Source organism: Solenopsis invicta, chromosome 2, assembly GCF_016802725.1.
Source record: "Solenopsis invicta isolate M01_SB chromosome 2, UNIL_Sinv_3.0, whole genome shotgun sequence".
NCBI lineage: Eukaryota > Metazoa > Arthropoda > Insecta > Hymenoptera > Formicidae > Solenopsis > Solenopsis invicta.
The window spans coordinates 13,659,602-13,684,822 of record NC_052665.1 but is presented as its reverse complement, the minus strand read 5'-3'; the positions used below and the strand labels follow the sequence as shown (position 1 = coordinate 13,684,822).

The window sequence follows — 25,221 nt, the reverse complement described above, 5'->3', positions numbered from 1 at the left end:
TTATTTATGTGCACAGATATGAAAAATATATCTTTTTTACTCGCTCTCTGTCTTTTTAGCTTTTTTTCTTTCTTTTTATTTAAAAATAATAATTTATATAAGTAATGGAGTGGCGTATCTATATCTAGTCGCTTCATTGTATCCTCAACAACGCCAGATGAGGTAAACCTTTTAGTGGCAGAAGGAGCGTCATAAGTCAGGCGTTACGTAAATGATAAGCGACGCGGGGGTCGTGGGACGGAGTAATAATATGCTTTCCAGCGAAATGGTTCTCCTCTTTGGATAAGAACAAGGAGACACGGAAGGATCCATTGTATCTTTTCTTCTTTTTATTTAAGTATTTATTTAACGGCGCTGAGGAAAAGAGAGGGATGGGGCGCGTCGAGCCGAGAAGAGCAGAGAAAAATAGGCAGACGCAGGGGAGGGTGAGGGTGGACGGCGTTGTCGCTCCACGTGAAAGTCCTTCCGACTGAGACGCTGCACGAGCACCAAAGTGCCCTCGAGGGCATACTGCGGACTCCTGCTGGACGCAGAAGGGCCATATCGGGGGTAGCCTAACAGCCACGTACACAATGCGCGCAACCCGGCTCGTTCGAAACGCGCGAGCTGCCTTACGTGTGTGTGTGTGTGTACAGGGTGTTCTACGGAGCTGTCGTGTGTGCCATGACACACCGGTATCGCGGATGTTTTGGGTGAAGCTGAAGAGAAAAATGGTGACCGCTTCAATGTCAACTGTGTCGCTGTGGAGTCATTTAATATAGTAAATTACTTAATTGAATAGAGTTTTCGGAAATATGTAAATGGGTTGCATAAAGAGTGTGTTTCTCCGGCTAATTTTTTAATCGAAATTGAAACGTAATTACATTTGGTACTTAAACGGGCCATGATATTTGATGACGAAAAAAGTTAGATTAATAGATCTTTGTCAAGACAAATTCAATTTATGAACAAAAATTTACAGTAGAATTGTTGCATGAACACATTGTATATTTTATCTGCAGTGGAGTGCACACACGTGTGTTCCTCACAATATGGCTGGCTATCGAAAGGTTTTTCTACTCGCGCAGCTGAAAGCGGAGCGTCGTACACCTAAAAGCATCACCGCGATAAGAATAAGATGGCGATTCTTAGTGTTTCTTAGCACACTCACGTTAACATTTATGAATAGCGCAGACGTGATCTTGGAAGCAATTTTGAAGCGATTATTTCTATAGAAGCATTTTTGCTAGACGATGTTTCGGCTTCGTAGAACGTGGCCTGTAAAAATTCTTGTTGAAAAGCGTATACGGCGTTTCTTTATGACTGCGCGTATAAGTTCTTTGTAAAAATAAAATTTTGCAACCTTTTCTCACGAAAATAACACCGATATCATATTTGCTAAAGCCTTTGTGAACTTTGTGCTGAAACAATAAGATGTGGTGAGCTTTACCGGAACGCTCTTTCTTAAAATTAGATCGGAGGGTAACGAGGTATGGTGGCGTGTGGATTGTACGTTGACGCTTACATTGAGAAAAGGGAAAAGGGATTGCAAGCGGTGACGCGAAAGGGCGAAAATGTCGGGCGCGGCATATTTTCGAACGTTATATGGTCCGGCGACCGTATTATATGGCGGCGAGACTCCGCGTATATTTATGTTGATAAAGCTGGAGTTGGTGGACGTGATAAAGCTAAAAACCGAGGGAAAGACGTTCGTAATTCTGTCCACACGTGCTTTATCACGTGGCTCTGCGGCAACGTCAAATTGCGAACGGTAACATCTCTTGCCAATACTACAGTTACACACCGCGGTAGATCTTGCGACACTGTTTACCATGTTGTATACTTATAAAAATATAATATTTGTAAAAAGAGGTTTTTTGCGCTGATGTTAATAGTTTACGAGAGAAGCCTCGAGATATTATGCTTTCTAAGTTACAAACGTACAAATAAATATAATCTTATTCTCTAATTAATTTGAGGTTGCTCTCAGCAAAACTTCAGCTTTGGAATTTAGTTATCAAGCTTCTCTCTCTCTCTTTCTCTCTCTCTCTTAATGCTCAATTAAAAAAGTTCTGGAAGAAGATGTGTAGCACTAAAAGTAATTGGTATTAGTTCTTGAGACGATCGTCTCAATTGCATTAGATTCATCGCCATTCATCGCTTTCTTTTTATTAGCAAACAACGTACCGTAACATCGTAATACGTTATATAGTCCTCACACGGTTGAACGTTAGTGCCACTACAGGTGCACATGTTCTTGCGCAGTTGAAAGCTCGTTTATGCACCTGAAACTGCAAGGCAACCCTTTTCAACCGTTTCGTCGCCCTTCCTCGCTCCTCCCTTCCCGTCTGGTAATCCTAACGTTTGATTGCGCCCATTACGGCTGGAGCACCTAATACGTAACTTTCGAGACTCGCGCGATAGGTCGGTGCGCCAGCCGGCTAAAATCGATCTCACCTGTGCCTGCTCTCTCATCTAACCTTTTCCGCTTTTAACCTTCTCTTTCTCTTGCCTTCTTTGTCTTTTATATTTATGTTTGTTTAGTATTAATAGGAAATTTAAACTTATTTAATGTGCGAAGTACATGTATTTATTTTAATTTCAACGAAATACTCTGCGAATATTTTTATATAATACAGGTATAATAAACTTAGGTATCAGAGAAATCTTCTTTTCTTTAAGTATTTTTAAGACTTTTTTTCTATTTCGTATCTGAGCACTTTTAATTACTGTACCTTGATTACTAGGTATTTATATTTCAAAAATATTAAAGTTTAATTCTCTTGGATTTACTTACTAATTTTATATTAATATTTTACTAGAATTTTGTAATTGCAATGATTAATGTTGCATTAATATGTTGCATATTTTAGCAACAATAATTCTTCTTTTATAAATTTCTTCAGTCCTAATTACAATCTCTCATCTCTTTCATGTTCTTCTCTGATACTTTCTTCACCTCATTTACCCTTGTACGTTCGGTCTTGTTTCTCCACGTCTCGCGTACAAATCGAGGGGGGAGAGGGGAAGGGATTGAAATCCCGCGGAGTGGATGGAAAGGAGGGTCGAGTTCTGTTTGCGGGCCGACATTAAACATTCAAAGGGACGGCAAAAAAGGAGATGCATTTGCATCCCGCACTGCAACTGCGGGCTCCCGGAAAAAAACATAAATAATTCAAGAGTTTTTACGGGACCGTCGGGAGTTGGTTGTCGTGGGAGCGGAAGAGGAGGAAGGGGTGGGAGAGGGTGGCAGCGGAATCCGTGGCAGAGGCGGGTGATTTGCGGGGCGATAGGATGGCGGATCAGTCATGACGCGCCAAACGGCCGAATAAACGGTCGAAAAATGATGCTGCGTTCGTCCTGCCGATGCAGTCGCCCGCGCCGAAACATCGTAAAGCCGATAATGTTTTTTGATGTAGGGCACAGATTTTGCGCGACGGAATATTGCTAAAAATTGTTTATGGAATAACCGGGCGGACTATTCCGGCAGATGTGTGTCCGCACTGTGCGTCGCAATTTTCGAATAAAACCTTGCGTCGAAAATTTAATGTTTGTTATCGTAGTTGTCACATGGCGCTTGCATATTTTCGAACGATGGAAAATCACACGCGTTAAATCCTTTTAGTTGCACGTTTTTTTTTTCATAGTTTTCACGGATTGTAGTTTTTGGGCGCTTGCATCTTTCAGAATTTCAAAAATTTAGATTTATAAATGGACGCGCAAAAGATTGGAGAGTCAGTCGACAAACTTACGCGAAAGACTACGTGTGATCGTAGCGTTTCTCTCGTTGCTCTGGATTTTCTCCAGACTGGAATATTAAAGTAGCTAAATCGGCGATTGCCTGTAATATCGGGAATATCGATCTCGTTGAATGGCTGGGTAACAAAAAAAAAAATCTTAACCGGAATTAATTCAACTGTTTCCGTGGGCAAATTGCCGATATCTACGTACAAATTTAGTTTCGATCCTAGTACGCATCACGAAAATTGCCGTGAGTCGTTCGAGGCATGTTATTTGGCCGCGCGCGCGAATCAAATATTCGCGACCACGGCTGTAAATATTTTCGCGCCGGGCGCGCTTTATTTATTTATTTTTTCATCGAGACTTTACAAAACGCAATTTTATTCTCGATCGTCCGCGGTTGCATCCACAAACGACGTCGCTGTCTCTCTATGATGCACTGTACAAAATGTCAAAAAATGTTTTTCTTAAATGTGTGTTGCAAAAATAAAAGTTTTGGTGCAGGTTTCAGAAGCAATGCGCACCTTCTGCTGACTGCCATTGCTACTATGAAAAAAAAGTTGAAAAAAACTGAAAAAAAATGCTTGGAAAAAAAGATTTTACTTAATAATAGTCGACACAATTACTACATTTAATACTTTAAAGACTGTGACAATTAAACAAAATTATTGTATTAGATTTTATATAATAAGAATTAAAAATATACATCTATTTCAACAAAAACTTGATGCGTATATTTAGATATTATTAAGATATTTTAAACATTGAAAGGTAGAAAGATTGAAAATTCTGCTAAAAAAAAATTTATTCAAAATTTATCAAAGAAAACCTATGAGTTCTGTGAAATGAGACTCTCGTGGTAGGAGACTGTCTGTATACGCAAGCAAATTGAAATAAGGAAAGCTAAGCGCCCTAAGGTAATTTAATTTGTTTCTTTCAAATATTCCTCGATATTCTGCGTTTCTTGCACTTCGTCCTTCTTCCGTTTCTCTTCACGAAGCATTAAAGTATCTCGACGGAACTTCAACCACGACTTGATATTAATCTTGTTAGATATTTTCTCTTAATAACCGGCCATAATCCGCTATTTATTAAAGCGGGTTTACACAGCGATCTCCACGGCACGAGATTCTTTCGCGTGCGTAAATCGATTAGCGACAGAGATTGCAATCGGAATGTCTAGATCGAACGTGTTGCGAGCGTTCAACATCCTCGAGCGGCGACATCGTTCCGAGCGTGATGCAAGGCATCCCGTTCCAAAACTCGCTATTTCCACTCGTTACTCTCGTTACGTATCTATTTGTGACATGCAATAACAGGACTAGAGATGGCAAGCCTTTGAAAAATAAAGAACTCGATACACTTTTTGCGCAATATTTTTTAGTCATTTAATTGCTAACCTCACTCTCTGTTTGAAGCTTTAATGCCGATTGACGTACTACGAATCCTTAGAAATACTTTGGCTTTACATAACGTCGTTTTCTGTTGACATCTCACAACCATATGAAATAAAATGGCATACATTTCATTAAACATTCGTATTCCATGAATGCGTCCGAATTAATTAAATATTGCTAGACATTATTCATGATGATCTTAATTGACTGATATCTTTAATCAGGATGTCTGCGGTTGTAAAAAATTACATGACGGAAGTTTAGGAAAATTTGCTTTGAATGATTTATATGATTTCTGTCTTATATTATTCTACTGCCTATACAGCACAGCATAGAAAAAGATTGCAAAATATTGCTGCAACGTTTCAACAACATTACAGCAATGATAAAATGTCCGTTTTAGAAATATTGATAATATTGCAGCAATATATGTATGTAACATTGTATTAACGTTGCCGCAACATTATATCAATATTTCTGAAGCGCACATTTATCGTTTTTGCAATATTGTCGAAGCATTGTAGCAATATTTTGCAATATTTTTGCTATTCTGTGCCGTATAGTCACGGATACTCGAGTACTACGAGTAGTCATGAGTTCCCCGGCATCGAATGGTTGCGCATATCAAGATGGAATTATTAGTCGGCAGGATATGCCGCTTGCAATTTCTACCGCGGCGTCCGAAGGCTCAGACGACGAAGTCGGAAATCACGAGGGGGGAGGGGGAGGAAGCTGGGTGAGAGCCCAGGGTTTCAGAGGTTTCTATCGGGGAAAGTTTTAACGGTGCTTCATTAAGCAAAATAGTTTCATACGTACGATCGTACATGCGGCGCGACGCGTCGGTATTCGGGGGAGAGGAGGGGTGAGGGGGTGCAAGTTTGAACGCGCGACGGGAAACGGGAATCGGGAGAATGGCGCGCGGCTTGCGTTTGCTAATCCGGCGGCTCGCGGCCCCCGAATTGTTTCCGGCTGCAGCCAGGACGCGTTTACCGGCGACAATAATCGCCGCCACTCGACGCGAAACGCCAGAGGAAACGCGCGCGCGACAGCATGACTGCGGAGGGCAAAAAGCGAACGGCGGATTAATTCCGCGCTCTCTCGACGCGCGATGTCCCGGATATTCCGCTCTCGAGTCGAACGCGCGAGCGCAGCGCGTTCCCGCTCGTGTTTGCGAAATCCGAGTTTTGTCCGTGCGACAGAATGGAGTAGATGGGACAGGATGCAATTTTCAAGTCTTCCGGCGCATTCCCATTAAGAGAGAAATTCTCCCGTATACCGTCGTTTGCGTGACATTGACAATAAAAAGAGAGTACGGATCAAATACAGCGAGAAAATACGATAGATACGCTTGGGCGTGATTGTTTTTTTTTCTTTTTTATCAAAGCATATCGTCGTTTCTGATCGTCGGACATTGTGACAAATAAACACGACATCAAATGACACCGTGTCAGATTTTGTGTTACTGGAGAAAGAGATGGGCGTAAATGGGACGCCGGAGGTTTGCCGCATTGAGCTTGAAAAAGCGTGTATCCAGTATCAGGCATATTTGGTTTCTGTCATGCCCTGCCACGTTGGCAGGCCCGAACGCTTGACAAATGAACGTCCGGCGTGACAGAGACAAACTGAGGATAACGTTTCTCTCACGGCATGTGTCTCTTTCTTTCTTTTTTTTTTCACGCGAGAATCCTGCAGGTCGATGCAGTTTTGCGAACGTCGGGTGACACGCGATTACCATTTTCTCTCTACAAAGTTACGTTGCGCTTAAGTGCGAGATATCGACGCGCCGTTGGCACATTTAACAGTCGGCAATCAGAATTCAGAAAAGGACAGCACTTTTTCTCGCTTCTCGCGCTCGTCCTCGGTCTCCGCCGCCCGGTCGCTCATTCTCCACCCAGGTTCTTTTTCGCTCTTCGTAATTCTTCGCGAAACATTTTTTTTCCCACCCTTTTCATCTCCTTCAACAGCCTTCTCCAACAGCCCTGCACCCTCTCGCCCTCTTCCTCCCTCATTCTCGACGCCCATCCCGTCGTCGTTTGCATAAAGTGAGCTATCCGCGCTTTTAATATACGCAAATGAAGTTACGCGCCGGAACTAATCATATTTGCATGCGGAACAGCAATCTCCTTTGAGCCCTTGTCATACTTATTACTCCAGTTTAGTCGCCAGAGAAAATTTTATGACGAACAGCGCCGGCTTGTAACCGGCGCGAGGATCATCAGCCGATTGATCGCTTTTCCACGGAAGGAAATGCGGTCTCCTATCAGCGTGACGCGGTTAACGCTCAAATATTCTCATTTCGTCACGTTAAACCGCTTACTCGAAACTATCGAGAAGTAATTACTGATAATGACGTTGCAGTTACGATATTGCTCGCGTTTATTTTAACGCAAACTGATAGAAAGTTATGGGATACCACAGATTGCTCATTCGTTTCGAATTAACGTGAAAGGGAACGTTCAAATCATACAATGCCGTTTATCCTTTATATCTCGGCGAAAATCAAATAATAATTTGAACGTTCGAGGTATCGCAGTTAAATCACCTTGCGGTCGTGTCTCTCTACCGGAGTTTTCGTCTCCCGTCTAAGTTTCGTTTCCCATAATTCCTGCAAATCAACGCTCACGACGATCGAAACTTTATTTGATTAAAGTTACGTCGTAATACGGCTCGTTCATTAAGGTTTAAAGACAGTGTCAGTCGTTTCAAATACAATATGACAATGTGAGGCAAACGTCGTCGCAGCCGGTAGGTTTGCGAAACACTCCTCGAGAAAGTCGGCAACTACGGACGGAGACGGTAGAGACGGTGGTATTCTTGTCGGTATTCTCATAGAAACTTCCGGGAGCGCGACGTTTGTCGTTCCTCCGCAATCGCGTTTAATTAATTATCGATCGATCCGCCGTGGGCGTTCAATCGCGAGTACAGTCCCGTCGACTGACAATGAGAATGAAAAGCCGGGCGGACGGTATTATATGACTGTAATCGAAAGACTTAGCTCAATAATGTGATTTATCGATCCGGCGTCGATTTGACGGCACCATGCCGGCCTATTCAACAAATTAAAATCGGAATTCTATTGAATGTAGACTCCGTTAAACCCGTGATCCAAAGTACTTTTCTTGAGGAATGTAGCAGTACCTACTTTAAAAACGACGAACGAGCGATTGGATATACATCAAATGCGTACTACGTTTGACTTTTAAATATTATAAGCTTTCATTAAATGTAATATATAACACATGTAACAATAGCAAGACTTCACTGTCCTCCTGTTGAGCATTATAAAAAATATTGTATAGTCTTGAAATTATTATGAAATATTATGAAAAACTATTATGAAAAAATATTATAGATTACACAATCTTCTAAAATGATAAAAGATGGAGGTAATTAAAAGAATGAAGTAATGAAGTTTATAAAAACATAGCGCTTTTGTATGCTATATAATTAGCGAAGGTTTAATTTACTTAAAGTCATTTACTTAAAGTCGTTGAATACGTAATGATGTAAGTTGCGTGACTCTTGTTGCGCGATTATATGTATACGCGATCAACTTGTATTATTAGCGTTTATATTGAACGCTTGAAGAAACATTTGGGAACTGCAAACAGTTCCGAGTAAAAGGGAGAAGAAAGTTGGAATTTACCATGAAAAGCGCATCTTTATTCGGAAGAAATTGTTTGCTCCACGTTGCTATCGTCTATTCATTGTGTTTAACCAACTTCAATTTTCTGGGAACTCCGATATGCATTCGACGGCCGCATTATCATTGACTGCGATACAGCTGCATTTCGGTCACGCACGATCGAGTATTATCGTCATCATTGGCTATAGCGACCATTCGTGAGCTATCGAGCATGCGGAGGGCAATCGCGGTCTAGAGAAGCGCTTACAGACTATCGCTGCCCTCTCCTCCTACTCTGAATATTGTATCGTGAGATACTTGTGTCGATAGCGAACCGCTAATAAATACTCGCGCGTGCTACCTACTACTAGATCCACTGCTATAAAATATTTAGAAGCAAATTGAACCATCTAATATCAGCTAAACTCTTTTGCGCTGGGAAAGATCATAAATAAATAATTATCGAGTGGCTTAGTATATGTAAATATATTAATACTACTCACCATATTAAAATTAGATTTCCTCGTTCAAAATTATTTATATTCACTAAATAATTTATTAATTTATTAACAAGTTTCCAAAATTGCGCGTTACTATTAGATAAAATTATAGGAATATAAATTTTACTAACCATACTAACCATTACCTTCTTTTCTCTCTTTGCTTCCAGGTGTAGTTGTATTCACTAACCCCGCGAAGAATCCGCTACTAACACAAAAATGCACTCCTAACTAACCTACGCGACGGACTCCGATCACCGCTGTCATCGACGGCGGATCATCTCGCGGAACGATCATGCGAATCCCCGAAAATGCGCAGGACCAGCAGCAACGGCCTCAAGCTCGACCTGACGGAGAACACGCCAGGTAGCTCGTTGTCGCGGCTGCCGAATCTGGTCGAGCATGCGGAGGCATTGTCCGCCGGAACCGGTGAGAATTTGAGTAGCAAATTGCCTAACGTGGTCGAGGGCTCGATGGACTATGGTAACGAGCGAAGGTCCTCCCGTTACCTGGAGTACCAAGAGATCAAGTCCTACCAGGACCCCCAGTCATCCGCCTCGGCGGCGCCAGTCTACGAAGGGGCCTACCACGATCAGTCGAGAGGATACCGAAATTATGATCGTAAGGCAGGCGTTGGCTTCGATCGGGAGAATCTCGAGAGATATGACAATAGGATCTACCCGGAGGATGGGCTAAGATATGGCACCGATCGTCGCGTGGAACGCACCTATCAGGAATCAGACCTGGATGCGCCTTACGATCGAAACGATGCGCAAAAGCTTAGCAGGGCTTATCCGGAGCTCCGGGATCCCAGCAGGCGGTACTCGCGCGACTTGACTGACTATGAATACGCGTCGCGCTACGCCGAGGAGACGTTGAAGTTGGAGCCCAAAAAGGACCACCATCACCATCATCCGGGTAAGATCTACGAACCAGCCTCCTCCAAAGGTTACGAATCGGGCGTAAAGACTCACGATTCCGCTTACGATTTGGGCACCTGCGCCGGACAACAGGAGCCACCAGCTAGACAGTATGAGAGCAAATATCACTCGGTCAGCAAGATGTATGGCACTCTACCCAGGTATGAGAGTAGCAAGTCCTACGAGCCGACCTACGAGTCCAGACCCACCTTTGAGCCCAAATACGACGAGCAGTCGTACGAGTGCGGCGGTAAGAGCTACGAGTCCAAGTACGAGCTGACGAGCTCGAAGAGCTATGAGAGGGGCAAATATGAAAGCACCTCAGCGTCCAGATACCAAGACAAGTCGTACGATCAGACCTTGAAAATCGGTGAGCTGGGCTCGTCCTCTTCCGGCGCGTATGTCAGAAAGCACCAGGATCAGGAAGAGACTGGCGCCGAGAAGATGAACGGATACAGGAAGAATAATTTTGAGGCTTACGGGGTTTATTCGGATCCCGAGGATGATCATGGCTTCTTGGCGGACAAGAAAGGACCCCAATACACTTACAAGGGCGTCGTGGTGAATGTTAGCGGGGAGTCTGCTGTGGTCGATCAGAAACGTTCTAAGGACAGCAGGCAGACCGAGGTAATCAGAAGCCCTTGGTGCAGGCCAACGATACTACTCCTCCTGTTGGTGCTTCTGGTCGTCATCTTTGTCTTCGTCGCTGGAATACTGTTGTACTTTAATTGTGAGTTTCCAACGTTGTATTTGATGCGACACATTTTTTTGCAAAATGTCTCGCTTTTTTCTTTTTACATGTGCTTTTTACAAGAACGTTTGTTCAGTTTTTCGTGCGCTTAAAAATAATTTGTAAACGTTTTTCGCATGAAATGTGTTTCCACGTAAAAATGTATTCTACGTCGTAGAAACTTTACGCAATAGAATTTTGTTGTAGCCTTTGGCATGCCGAATTAATATCGCATGGAACAAAATTCGTCAGGATTTTAGTTTGACAAAACGAGAGAATTTATTCGAAAATTGTTATTTCTAGTATTTATTTTATATTATGCATTTCAAAAATTTGTATACGGCTGTTATAATTCATTACGGACAATAATGCAGCTTTTTGAATGGTAAATTTGTTTCCTTGAATTCAGTTTAAAACCCGTTATTCTAAATTAAATTTCACATTGTGGAATAAGAGGAAGAAGATATTATTGTATTCAGAAATAAAACAATTGAACTTCAAGTACAACTTTCAAAGGTAGCTTCTGACATCAGTTTCTTATCGCGTTAAAAAAGTTAAATAGCAAATTTTATTGTCCATAACACTTATTCGACTCGAATAATTGTTTGTCGATTGAATTGAATTTACCTTCCCGACGATAATTAAGGATAACGCTTGATAACAATCCGTGAGACATTTGAGAACGAATAATCGCTGCTAATTTTCCGTGCTATTTCTTTCTTCATTTACGGCTTGTTAATAAAACGTGTTATTTGTTGCATGATACTCTAAATGCATTTCCAGCCGGTTACAGATATATCTCAACAAACACGTAGATAATTTTTTTTTTTTTTAATTTGGGGACAAGAGTTCTATATTTGTCACCATTATTTAAATTTCTTATGTCTTCATTTCTTATCATCTTTGAAGAACCGCTTGGTTAAAACTGATGGAAGATTCCTTTAAGCTTACCTTTTTTAAACTCACAACAAGAATGCTTCGACACTTTTAATCTGCGAAATTCACAGACGACAATACTTACAATTAAAAAAATTTTAGCCCGCGGAAAGAAATAATTGACACGTCATATACCATCATATATGTTCGTGAAAGTTGTATTTATTTCTCTCGAGACATCTTATATTGCACCCGATGTATTTTATTGTCGCGCTACAGCGTTCGTGAGCCGACTCGGCGATAACGGCGGGTGATTTAGCTAATGAGCATCCGATACTAATTATTTACGGGCGTCTCCGCGTTTGCCATAGTAATAGCAATAGTAGGGCAATAGATGGCTAGCACGACAACGAAGACGACGAAGACAACGACGAAGACGACGGGAAGCGGTGACACGTGCCGACGATACGTTAAACCGGAACGGTTACTGTCTCCACGACAGTTTTATGTGTCGAATTTGACATGCCGGGCACGTAGGAACTTGCCACTAGCGAAACTGTTCGGTTGGAATTACAATGCGACCAGTGGATGGAGGGCGGACCGGTGGGTTTAAGGAAAATAGGTGGAAAAGAATGACGGACCGTGCCGGACAGACCAATCCGTTTTTGCTTCGTGCGCGATCGTGTTTGTTGAGGACGAATGGCAACAGGAAAGAACGCGAAGTCGCATTACCAGAGAAGCTAGCAATTCTCTGTGACCTGACATAAAGAAAGGCTGGAGGCTCGTGTCTAGATTTAGTTGTTTGTTTGCAGGAGCAACTTGACTCAGTGAACTTGACTCGGAACGCCCTGTGAAATCTTTCATGTAAAAAGTTTTATTCTGTAACCAAAAAAAGAAAAGGATAGAAAAAGAATAATACGAGTGGACGGTAACGTTTTTACTTAGTTTACTGAGTTACGAGCAGCGAGTAACTAATTGAACAACCCCGTCGATTTACGGCGCGCATGCGAGTGCGAGTGATTAATTTCAACGCCAAACTCGCTAATGGATCCTGTTAAAAAATTTTGAGCGGTAAATATATATAACGCGGCGAACGCGGATGTTAACGTAACACTGGACTGCGGATATTTTCGGGGTGGAAACATCCGCGGAGCGGGATAAAAAAGCGCATAGGATATTTCGCGCTGTATGAAATATTGCGATAAATACCGTCGTGGAAACGTGTGCAGAAGTACTTTTCTGCTTACGCGGTTATGGTCAAGCCCTATATCAAAACCGGGATTCTTCCCCGCAGATAAGCTTGTTATAGGATAGCACAGGATCATAACAGTTTATAGTCTGCGCTATGGCAGTTGGCTGTCTTGTAGTTTGCATAGATGGTTTATTTCCAATTATTCCAGTGAATTATAAACTTTGCAAAGTGAATATTTTTTAAATTAACATTGTACAATACGATATCGATTTCTTGCAATATAAAACGCGTGAAATATGGATGGAAATAATTATATACAAGGTGTTTTTTCGTAACCCGATCATATTTGAAATATCTCTCTGTTGTTTACAATAATATAAAAAAATACCAAAGAGAAAAGTTGTTCATTTCAAAGAGGCAAATATTATAATATAAATATTATGAAGGAAGCATTTTTTTCATTTTACAAGATTTTGAGATTAATATTTTTTTTAATGCAGTAGCGTATTTTTACTAACGTAGCAACATAGTTCGTAAAAAAATAACAAATTTGATCATATATAATATGTTGAGATTTTAATGAGATTTTTTATAGTTAAAGTCATTTTAATATTTACATATTCCGTATATGTTTGTTTTTTATGAATTACATTACTACGTGTCTATGAAAATATGCTATTTTATTTGAAAAGATAATAATCTAAAAAATAATTGATTATAGGAAATACCTTCTATATACTTTTTATTTAATAATTTTATATAACTGTATGCCAATAGTGAAAAAAAAATGTATTTTTCCATAAAATGTATTTTTAATAACATATTTAATAACCAAGAAGAAATAATTGCTGCTTGGTTAAAGCATTACGTTTTTATATATATGTAATATTTGTAATGTTTTAAATTTGTAATGTTTTTTTTAAAGATAATGTAATAGATTAATATATAATATTAAGCTTAACAAAATTTTATCTTTTTTTACATGTTCAGTCTACCATTGCTAATAAGTTTCAAGATAACTTCGCCATAAAGATTTATCGCTCACCTGTTTACGGCGCGCAGATCACGTGTTACATATATGGGAAAAGATCCACTACATCCTTTAACGACGTCCTAAAAGAGTGTATCATTCGCGATAGAAATTTATTTTCTTCTAACATGTACGCACGTTTATTGGAAACGAAAAGAGGGACGAAAAAACCAACTGTACAGTAAGATAGGATGAAAGCAAGTAGTTTGTACGAAATCAATTTCAAGTGGTGGATAAAGGAAAACGATTATAAAATAATATTTGAATGAATTCCATTAAATAAAATTCCATTTTATTTTTTCATTAAACATTAATAACTTATTAAAACTTTTATATAAAACTGCGTTTGACAAGGTTTTATTATATAGTACTTTTCGAATTATAAGTTCATTCCCCGTATGGTTTTGAAATTATATTAAAATTATTCTCTCAATTATAACTCAATATAATTAACTAGAGTAACTGTTCCAATTACTGCCGCTTAAGCACACATTGGTAGTTGATATGCTTTTTTTCTTTAATTATTTTATGAAATTTAAATATGAAATTTATTAAATACTTTATATCGTTGCGCTTAACATTTTTAATACATAATGTTTTCATATCTTTTATTCTAATACTACAATTGAAAGAAGTGGCAGACCCTACTATTCTAGTACACTTTAATTTTGAAATACTTTTAAGAAAATCGTAAAAATTTGCAACGTTGTTTTTATCTTTCGAGACCATCAATTTCATTCAATGTTTGCATCCCGTGCAAATCCCACGTTGTAAATTCTTCGCGGATCACACGTACATAATTTTTGTTTGCTTCCCCGAACAGTCTTTTATATTCGTCTCTTCTTTCTCGCTTATGAGATACCATGGTGTGCTTAAGCGAGCTTCCCTCGCACTCGCGAAGAATATTAATCGTCTCGGGCGGACCAGGTCATCCGCGAGTAACGAGCAACGGTTTTCACGCACGCCTCGATTCGTATTTATAATCGAGCGGAAGAGCAGTCCGTACATTATTACGGAAAAAGTAAAACTAAACTGGCTGGAGCTCATCTCGCGTCAGTTTCTCTTCTCCCGGATATCGAGCGTAATATTCGATACGGCCGCTGCGCGTTTTTACGCGGTTTTACAAAACGTTGTCTGAGAATAGCCGCCGTTGTGTTTTATGTTACTGGACTTTTACGTTGGCGGCATTCTACCATCGCCCATTCGTTTTCCCGTCTCTTTCCCAAGAAATCCATTAGCGGATATAGAGACGGAAGCAATCTCTTTAGCGAACACTAGCCGAGATTTTTGCGCGACACGTTTGCGTTATTTCACTGCTACGCAACTTGTGGCATTTTAAACGGCACGTGGCATACGTAGGCGCGTAATGCAATAAAATTCGTAAGGCACGTTTGGATGGAAACGCTTAAATTCTGAATGGTCAACGTGTGCTCGGGTTTGTAGGCGGCTTGAGGGAGGAGAGCGTGGGCGCGCTCTCTTTCGCAAATCATCGTGACTCGCCGCCGCGTCGTGGCGCAAGCCACTTTTTCTCTCTGTCGATTTCTGCTTTCTCGCGCGCGACAGCCACACGATCGACATTTCACCTGCGACGGCACGACAATAACGTCGGCCAGTGGTTGAATCGAAGAATCGTTTCAGCGCCCGCGCTCGCGTACCGGGCGTTTCATTCTGCAGTCGGACGTCCTTCGAAGTCGCTTCTTATCGATAAAAATTTTTAATTCACGATACGCTACGTACCGCAACATTTTCATATCGAGCGTTAAATAACGAATCTGGGGCAACTGACGCTCTACTCCGGGCTTGGAAACTATTTATTTATTTATGTTGCGCATTTTGGAATTTTTCGTCCGCGAAGTTTACGTGATTTGCAATTAAATGTGAAATTTAATTTCTGTCGATTTAATTTCCGTCGAAAATAAACGGAAAATCGGTATTCTATGCATTATGCTGGAAGCTCATTGCGGATAAGGTATGGTCTGGTATCCGCGCATGCGGTCGAGGGTAGATTCAATTGCCCCAAGACACATCAGTACAGGACAGGAGCCCCATGCACGTTTCCCTTCCTCCCTGTATTTCGAGTGGCTGCGTTCGGCGGCGGTCGACCGGGGCGTTCGAGCGATTCGGTTTATTTTCGGGTCAAGTTTTCGCCCGGCCGCTTCGCAATCAGCCGGCGCATTGTCCGGCGAGGACAATACAACCACGGCGACGGAATCCCGACGCGCGTAGGAATCCCGGAGTTATCGTCCGTCCGCGCGGCGCGGCTTGTCGGACCGACGACGTGTTTTCGCAGGAATTTTCGGAAATTCAATTTGGATGCTGGCGCGCGGCCTGTAACACCGTCTGTGACGATTCCGATTTCATTGAGCCCCGCATTAAGTGACGGACTGTGGTAACGCGGTGGCGATTATGTAACATTTACTTAATTGTTGCGGAGAGACAGAGTTAGGTACAGCAGCGGTAGATTCAAATAACTCGACAAACGGGAGCGGGATTATTTAAATGCCGAACAAAAGACTAATCCCCTTGCTTCCCTTTCTCCCTCCCGTCCCCCCAAAGTCGTCCAGGAATCCGTGTCTGTGGTGGGCGACACGACAGAACACCCTATATATAGCCACGGACGTGCAGTGCGACGGCTTTGGCGCAGGATCGAGCTTTAGTATGTAAGGCACGTGTCCGCATCTGCCTTTATGAGAGCTTCCCGCGATTCCACCATTTCGTCCTCATTCTAGAGCAAGCTTGCCGCGCGCGGAGGGCGGACACGGGGTTCCGGGATTAGGGCGTCGCCGATCATATTAAGGCCCGGAGATATCTCGCTCCTTATCCGCCGTCGTACGACCCCCATAAACCCACGGCCGGGGTTTGTTCCACATAAATTATAGAGACTGCGTCGGGTTCTGGATATATAGCCGCCGATGTGTACCATCCACGTTAATGTAAATGCCTCGGGTCCGTCAACACTCCCGTGGTAAGATGGAGCAGAATTCCTCCAAGGCAATCCACTCGAATTCATTCAATGAACTTCATTGTCGAATCGCGTCGTGTTAGTCATGAATTTGACAGTCTTGAATAAATCGACAGTTTTGAACAAGATGCATGAAAAAGACTTCAACTGTTTTTTCTTCCTTCTTCTAAACTGCGTCCGTTTCTCACGGGGTAACAACTCGCATCTGAAAATCTAGATGCATAAAACTGAGAGCTACACTGAGAGCAAACAAAATATTTAGTTTTAGCTATAATTTGACAATTCTGAAATTTAAATACTTGCTGTTAGTTTTATGAAGTAATAAAGTAGTACTAAATACTGAAAGAATAACTTGTTTACACTATTAGTTGATAATGAAATAGCGATTCAATAGCATTACACAGGATTACGGAAAGAAGGACTTGTTAAAACAATTAAGAATTTCACTGATTCAGTAAGTCCATAGCCGTAATACAAGGACAGCCACCAGTCTTATATGTTAAAGTAGCAAAGTTTTACAGTTGAATAAAATTAGTATTTTATAACTAATTATATTTGTTAAAACAGCACTGCAAATTTCCTAATATAGCAAGTCAATTTTTTGCGAAAATTAATCGAACCTACAGATTAAAATTTATAACAAAAAATTGTTAACGAAAATTTTTACTAGCTAAGATGGCGCATACTTTTCCTGCTGTAATAAAGAAAACTTGTATCAATAGCAATATTTATTGTATTACTTTCATAATTTCTTTGGGAATTATCAAATTCCCTTCGTTATAACGGTTGAATTCGCGCAAGCTATAGCTTTGATGAATTATCCAATCTATTTTTTTATTCTCCCTTATTCATACAAATACGATATGACAATAAGATTTTTCTAGTTTAGATAACTATTTTTTTTCAACTGAGCGCTTAATGTCATAAAAATTAATTAATCACAACACGCTTTTTGTAGCATAATATATTTTTCATTGAGAGCATTTTGTGTAGGCATTAATATAGTATATAAATAATTTTGAGAGTTGTAGAGCACTCGTGCATACAGAAAAAATAAATCGGGTGATTCAGCAAAACTTGCTGTGCGCGCTCGACATTTAAGGAAATTTGATAGGTCAACAAATAAATTATGTCTGAAAGCAGTGAATAAATTGTTGGAGCAACTAATTCATTGTAATGAAAAGTGTTAACGCAACAAGTTTTACTTATTACAGTAACAAAAGTGTACGTCATCTTAGTTAGTATGTTTTGTTAAATTTTAATTTATAAATTCGATTGATTTTTGCAGAAAGTTATCTTGCTATACTAACGAATTTGCTGTGATATTTTAACAAATATGAATAGTTATATTTGCTATTTTTATTCAGCTGTAAAAAAGCTTTGCTTTAATCGCAATAGAAATGTAGTATACGCACAGACACCCAGAAAACTGGGTGTCTGTGCGTATACTACATTTCTATTGCGGATCTGCTGAATCAGTGAATTTTTTAATTGTTTGAATACATCTTTTTTTTCTGTGATAGCATTCTAAAGGCTAGGAATAAGAACGAAAGACCTCGAAACGAATTTCAGTCAAGTCAATTTTTTTGTCGCCTACATTTGTGTTATTATTTTTCCGTAGTTATCTGAGAAATAATGACTAATTTATACAACTTGTTCATGGTTCTTATCACAACTTTACTGTATAATCGTGACTATTTGTACACAAATTTCTGGCTGCTGGTACAACTTTTTTCTTCGAGTGTACTGCGTTTGCGGATGCACTGTTTCAGACAACCGCGCCGCAGTAACTCGACGCGGCGGATAAATTTGGCATCCTGACGAGCGGAATGTTTAACTCGGAAGTTAACACAGCGCGCTTCTCGTTTCTTATCGCGTGCGCTTCAGCGTACGAATCAGATTGCGGCACCTGCACAACTCGTCCCTCACCCCCTCCCCTCTCGCCACCGCCCCCCAACATTGTTAACCCGATACATACTTCTACGTCTCGCGGCCGCACGTGTAAACCACCCCTCGTCCTATCCCGAGATAATCGCGTTACACGACACATTCGCATGCGGCTGCACGAACTTCCAGAGATTTCTGTGCGGTGTGGCGCGGCGCGGGGACCACAGCTGTGTTTGATCGCCGCACGAAGGATAGGCGGATCGTTCGCGAATCTATCGACTCGCTCGTTCTTCACTCGCGACGGACAGCGGATCCGAGGTGCTTGAACGCCCTACCGCAATCTCCGTCCGTGCTCTCGTTCGACGTTCGCGCGTTTCGCGAAGGGTAGAGTGGCGCCGATTGCCATCACGCCACGCCGCCCTTCGCGACAGGAGGGCATGGGAAGGGGTGGAAAAAGGCGCGGCGAAATTGGATCTTTGGGTAATAGCTAAATCGCGAACGGAGTTGCCTTGCGGCACCTCGGACGAGATTGCGGGCTACCTTTTGCCGCACAAATACAGATAGGGCTGTTGCGATATTCCGTATCAATATTTGGTATCGACATCAGCATGAAAAAGGCAAAAAAAGAGAACAAACTGCACGGAGCGCATCCGATATTGGAAATGGAAGTATCGATATAGCGAAACTTATTAATAAGTTCGAAAGTTAATATTTTAATCGAGATTTCTTGCGACTTCACATACAACGATATAAACAAGATTATTTAATGTTATGTTAGAACAAATAATATACGTGAAAATCTCTGGAGATATTAATGATTAACATACACATATATATGTCTCGTGGCAATACGTATACCTTTGAAAAAAATCGCGCCAATGTCCTTTGCATCGCGATACGCTTTATCGTGCTTTCGGAATGACGCTTGTAAAATCAGCAAAATTGCGTTGCGGCTGTAAAATTCGTTAGGTTGCGCGCGATAACCGTCGGAAATTACGAGGCGAAACTTGCACCCTTTTAACTGATACAAACCGAATTCACCGGCGAGATAAATTCTCAGGCTGTAAAAGCGCTGTGAGCTACGGGAGTTCGTATGCCGAAGGATTTGAAGCGATTTACCATCCTGTAAAGACCTGGCGCGTTTGTTTCATGTGCAATTTCAAATTACATTATTACAAGGGAGAGATAGAGAAAGAGACAGAGAGAGAAGAACGGGAGAATGTCGTCCACAAGAGAATATAGCGAAATAGAAAGTTCAGTACTACGCGAAACGTCGTATTCGTCACAACGAAACATCTTGCTTCGTGCCGCATTAAATTAGAGGAGCACCTAAGGTAGACTAAATTTTATGTGAATTATCTCTATGTAGATTCCGCTGAGAACAACGAGGAATGACGTAGAAATTTTCTCCCTAGTATGTAACTTGACCGCAGATGGAAAATTGAAATGAGTTATTAAATTATCGAGTTAACAAAAGATAATAACGTAAAATTCAATTCGACATGTGTCACATGTGTGAGGAGGCAAAATTTCATTTCAATCTTTGTTGCATGAAATAAGGTCGTTGAATTTATAAAGAAAGATTTCCGAAAGAGTACCACGTTATTTAAAAATTCAATTGCTGCGTATTTGTACGATTTCACGAGATTATTTGAGAACTATATTAGTACTGCTATGATGCTTTATTATATTCAAGACGTTAGGCACAGCAGCAATTTTGTTATTTACGTTAATAGAAAAATCATGATATTATAGCTTTTTTTTCCGATACATTTGGCGCAGCTGAATCACACACGGAAAGGACAATTTTGCTGAAATATAGATCTGAAATTAATTATGTTGAACTAATTAAAAAATTGTAGCGGATGTTTAATTTGGTTGCGAGAATGTCAAAACTGCAGCAATATTGTCATGCCTGAGCCTACATAATTATTTTGATGACCCAACATAAAATTACTTTCTGATTTGTATCTAGCTAAATTTTTAGATGCTGCAGTAAAATTGTTTTTTTTTATAGATCGCGCAATTTTAGCTACTGTGATATAACTGGTTATTTTTTTGCAGCGGACAGGAAATGAAGAAAATACGAAAAGTGGTATCTAAAATCTATGTATCGTGCTCCTAATACACAGACTAAAAATAAGATTGAATGAAGTAGAGTAAAAGAAAATGAGAGATTTCCGTAAAAAAAAATATTTTTGTAACTTTATCAGAAATATCAGAATGAAGTTTTATATAGAATGGAACGAGCTAGTATAGACTCCATGAATGGTAGAGAACCATTACGATTTTTGTAATCTGTGATACGATTTAAGAGATCCATTTTCTAAATTGCACCGTTTGCAGGCTTATCAAAACTTCTTATTTAAAGAAAGTTATAATTTTAAAATGAATTATACTTATGAAAGTTATGAAAAAGTTACATGAGGGAATATATTGCGCTTGATTATGATATAAAAAAAACTTAAAAATATTCTTCATAATTTCTGAATTATAATTTTTTTGTGTAAAGTGGTACGATTTTGGCAATCTTCTTCTGTATCCCGATCGATTCCCAAATAATTGTCATCTCGCGTAATGCTGTATCGAGTATACGCGTGATATCTCGCGAGAATCCCTAACGACAGCGTTTCCTCGTCCGCATGTGCAAATCCGACCCAAAAACTTCCGCGGGGAAAGAAACTAATCGAAGTATCAAGTTGATTTAAGCACGACAGGGAGGAAGGAGGAAGCGGCCGTGCCATCGAGTTCTCTCTAGAGTCGAAGAGCTCTAACCGAGGCAAGTTCGATCCTACCTCTTCCACGTAGATTCGTTCGAGCCTTCCGGGTGCTCGCTTCGAATTAACTCTCCGTCGGGATTGTCGAACGAGCAACTTCGCGGATCCCCTCTTTTCACCCCCTTTCCCCCTTGGAAATTGGTGACCGGCACAATGGCACGCCTCTGCATTTCCGGCGTTCGTTTCTACGCCGAGAAGGAAAGTCCCTCTCCTTTTCTTTTTCGTTCTCCTCAGTTTTCGCTCGCGGCGATTCTGAGATTTCCAAGAGGACGAAGATGAACAGCGCGGCGCGAGGCGACCGATGTCGTGGGTGGGAAGGTCGCGCCAATCGCTCGCGATTGGGATTGTTCGCGAGTTACCGAGTTGGAGTCAAGATTAATGTTAACTTCGCCGTCGAGTTAATAAGTCCGGCACCTATAAATCTAACCAACTCCTTGTCTCCTTCCCGCTCCCCCTCCTCCCTCCTTTCCATCTGTCTTTCTATATCGCGTTCCCTCCGTGTTTCTCTCTATCTCCTCCTCTTTCCATGCCTGGCTTTACCTACCGACGCTCCATTACGGACATTTCCTCTCGTCCTACGCTTCCACACCCTGAACCCTCCTCAAGCTTTCTGAAACTCGAAAACTTTCGCGGTGAGAAAAAGCACTGCGTATCGGCGGTCTTCGGCAAGAAGCTCCCACGCTTCCGAGCGTCCTTTCCAGGATCGTTCTCTGCAGGAATCCGCGCTCTTTTTGCCGCGATTACTTACACCAAATAGTTTTCCTATTATGCTATTCTCGCGTCGGCATTTACTCGGCGCCGTGCTTTATTTGCGTTGAGAGGGCTGGGAGGGTGTCACGAAACAGCTAATATGGATTATTTCACTTCCGCTGTCTGAATTGGTAATTCGAAGCATTAGCTCCGAGGGAAAACTGCGTAGCGTTTGTACAGACGGAACACGCGAACAGAATCAAAGATAGATGAATTTGTTAAACGTAAGAAAATTTATTCTGAAAAAAAAGCAATACATTAAATGACTGCAAAAGTTTTGATAGGTTTTTAATAAATGCTGTAATCAACATTTTTTTTATTTCACTATTGACAGACATGTTCATATATTATATCACTTAAAAGATAACACTATTGGTCATCGTTTAAATAAGGAACTGGCTAAATTTGAGCAAGTGTTATGTATAATAATGATTTTTGGAAAAGAATAAATAATTGAAACAGCGTAAAACACATTTATGACGTATTCGAAGAGAATACTGTGTCAATTTTAGTCTGCAAAAGACGATTTGTTAAACTTAAATGACGTAATTTCAATTTGAAAGACAAATCACACTGAATGGTCTTCTAATATTAACAATAATCGTTTAATAATTGTTTATATTATTTAGTGTATATAAAAGCAACAAAAAGAATTAAAATATTTGGTAGATACACGGCTTAATATTAAATATAGGATTTACGTTCACATTGTTATATTTAGACATCTAGCAGTGCCAAGTTTTTGTGTATTAAACATTTTTTTATTTTATACTGTTTTCTCTTTAATTATTTAGGTTTAAATATTATATATTTTATTGAAACTTTTTTAAATTAAATACGTTTACTTGGGTTGGTTAGAATAAAATTTATTATCATTTGGAAATATTTTATTTTAAAAAACAAGAGAATTTATTTTTTGAGAAATAATAACCGCTTAATTGACCGTTTAATTAACCACTGTTAATTCACAGGAAACGTGCAATCGAAAGATAGGAAATATTATTCAGAACAGTTTAATATAATATTTTCACATTTTATTATGCGATTTATCTGTTGCTCCGAATCCTCGATACTTACTTTGAAGCATGTTGCAAAACACACTTACAGAACATTTTGCTAATAATGCACATTTTATAAATAATGTTAATGTTAACGTAGATACTAATTCGTATAGTAAAATTCAATCTCAACAGATTTTTTAAATAGAACTTTATTACCTATCAATAATTCTATTCTTAATCACTCGATATACACATACAGATTTAACAAGTACAAAAAATTCGGAGCGCGATGCGACAAGTGAGCTGCCGCTAGCAATCAGCAAGCTAGTCATTCACCACTGAGAGAGCACGTGTACTTACTACGCCGTCGGCACGCCGCGCGCCGACGGTTAATGTCCTTGGGTCGTTGACCGCTCGAGGTCGCGTACGACGTACGACGCGTGACGCGTCACGCTACGTCGTCTGGGCCGCCTCCCCACTCCTCGACGCGGAGTCCACGTGAATCAGTCGCAGCGAGGCAGTCGCCGCGCGCAGACGCCACCGCTATCGCTTCAGTCGCCGTACGCTGCTGCCACTGCCGGTGCTACGGCCAGTTCAGAAAACTGCTGCCGCCATCTTTCTCGTTACTTCGCCGGTGATCGGACGCTACGCGTATTTTTGAGAGCGAATTATGCGGAAGTACAATGATCGAGTACCGAACACAGTAATGCGCAGTTTCGTGTTGACACGCGAGTGATTGTGGCGTATCTAGAAGTGATCGTACTCCTTTACGAAGTGCGGTATCGTGTGCCTGTCGTGAGTGTCGTGTCGCTTAGATGTTTTCGCGCGCGCGTATTCTCTCGAATACTCCGAAGTGATGCTTTGTCCTTGCAATAGAGTCGTTGTTTCGTGTGTGTCCGTTGTGTTTAGGTAAACGTTGTTTCAAACGGCTTTCGCCGCTGTCTCGGGCTGTCGCGACGCATTACGTAAACATTTGCGTCGGTCATTCTCATACCGAGAGTCTCCTCCTTCGCTGCGTTCGGAAACTCGAGTGTCCCGGCGCGTATCATTTCATTCCTTGTTGTTCAGCGAATGTTAAACAAGAATGAAATGGTACACGAGGGTACTCGAGTGATGTTTCCAAGCGCAGCCCTTGTCGCACTGCGTTTATTTTTGATCGGCTGCTGGTTGGATGCTCCGTACTTTTCGTGTTTTTCATGTGTAAATTTCAAATGTGAACAGATGCAGTCTCTAAAGTGGCGAATGTGGACACGATCGTCTTAAGTCACATGTCAACGTGATGCGTTTGTAACATGCTCTTTAATGATTCTATTAGTACCTGTTGCGTCGCGATAAGTTACATTCTCGCGAGTGTTTCGCGTTTTATTCGTGTTCGTGATATATTATCTGCGTAAGGACGGGAGTGCCGAAAACATTATCGCAGTTGTGTGTGCTGTTCGAGAACATGGAACGAGATGTTAGCAGAATTTCAGCGAGACGGCAACTTGGTAAGTATGTTATTTTATCAGTCTTATCATATATTTCGTTGTGTGACTTTGCGTTCGTAATCTCGCAATTTGAGTATAAAAATAAAAATACATTTTTATTTTTATGTTTGAAAATTTAGAAAATATGATACATAATTTATATATGTAATAATTTATATACGAGTATATGTAAAAGGATTTATGATGATGAGATTACGATTGCATGACAATTATCGTGTAATTATAATGAAACATTTTTAATAAATATGTTTAATACTTGTTGCTACTATGATAATTTTTTTGATACGTTCTACACTAAAAAATGTTTGAAATATTATTTAATGTTTTAAACTAGGGCAATACAATAAATCTGTGTTATATAAAAATA

At 40.5% G+C, this 25,221-nt stretch overlaps 1 protein-coding gene across 10 annotated transcripts in view; it reads left to right on the top strand.

Annotated features, from left to right (window-relative positions):
- Positions 1-25,221, top strand: part of LOC105207562 (agrin) — a 731,430-nt gene that overhangs the window by 170,504 nt on the left and 535,705 nt on the right. For 7 of the 10 annotated variants that reach the window (XM_039458537.1, XM_039458546.1, XM_039458543.1 and 4 more), the window contains one exon: positions 9,413-10,892. The exons of 2 other annotated variants lie outside the window; for them this stretch is intronic. In XM_039458537.1, the coding sequence (XP_039314471.1) occupies positions 9,554-10,892 (1,339 nt within the window). In that variant the 5' untranslated portion in view covers positions 9,413-9,553. Of the gene's footprint in view, positions 1-9,412; positions 10,893-23,312; positions 24,277-24,588; positions 24,855-25,221 lie in introns of those variants that run through there. One more of the 10 variants, XM_039458549.1, reaches the window with a different exon arrangement.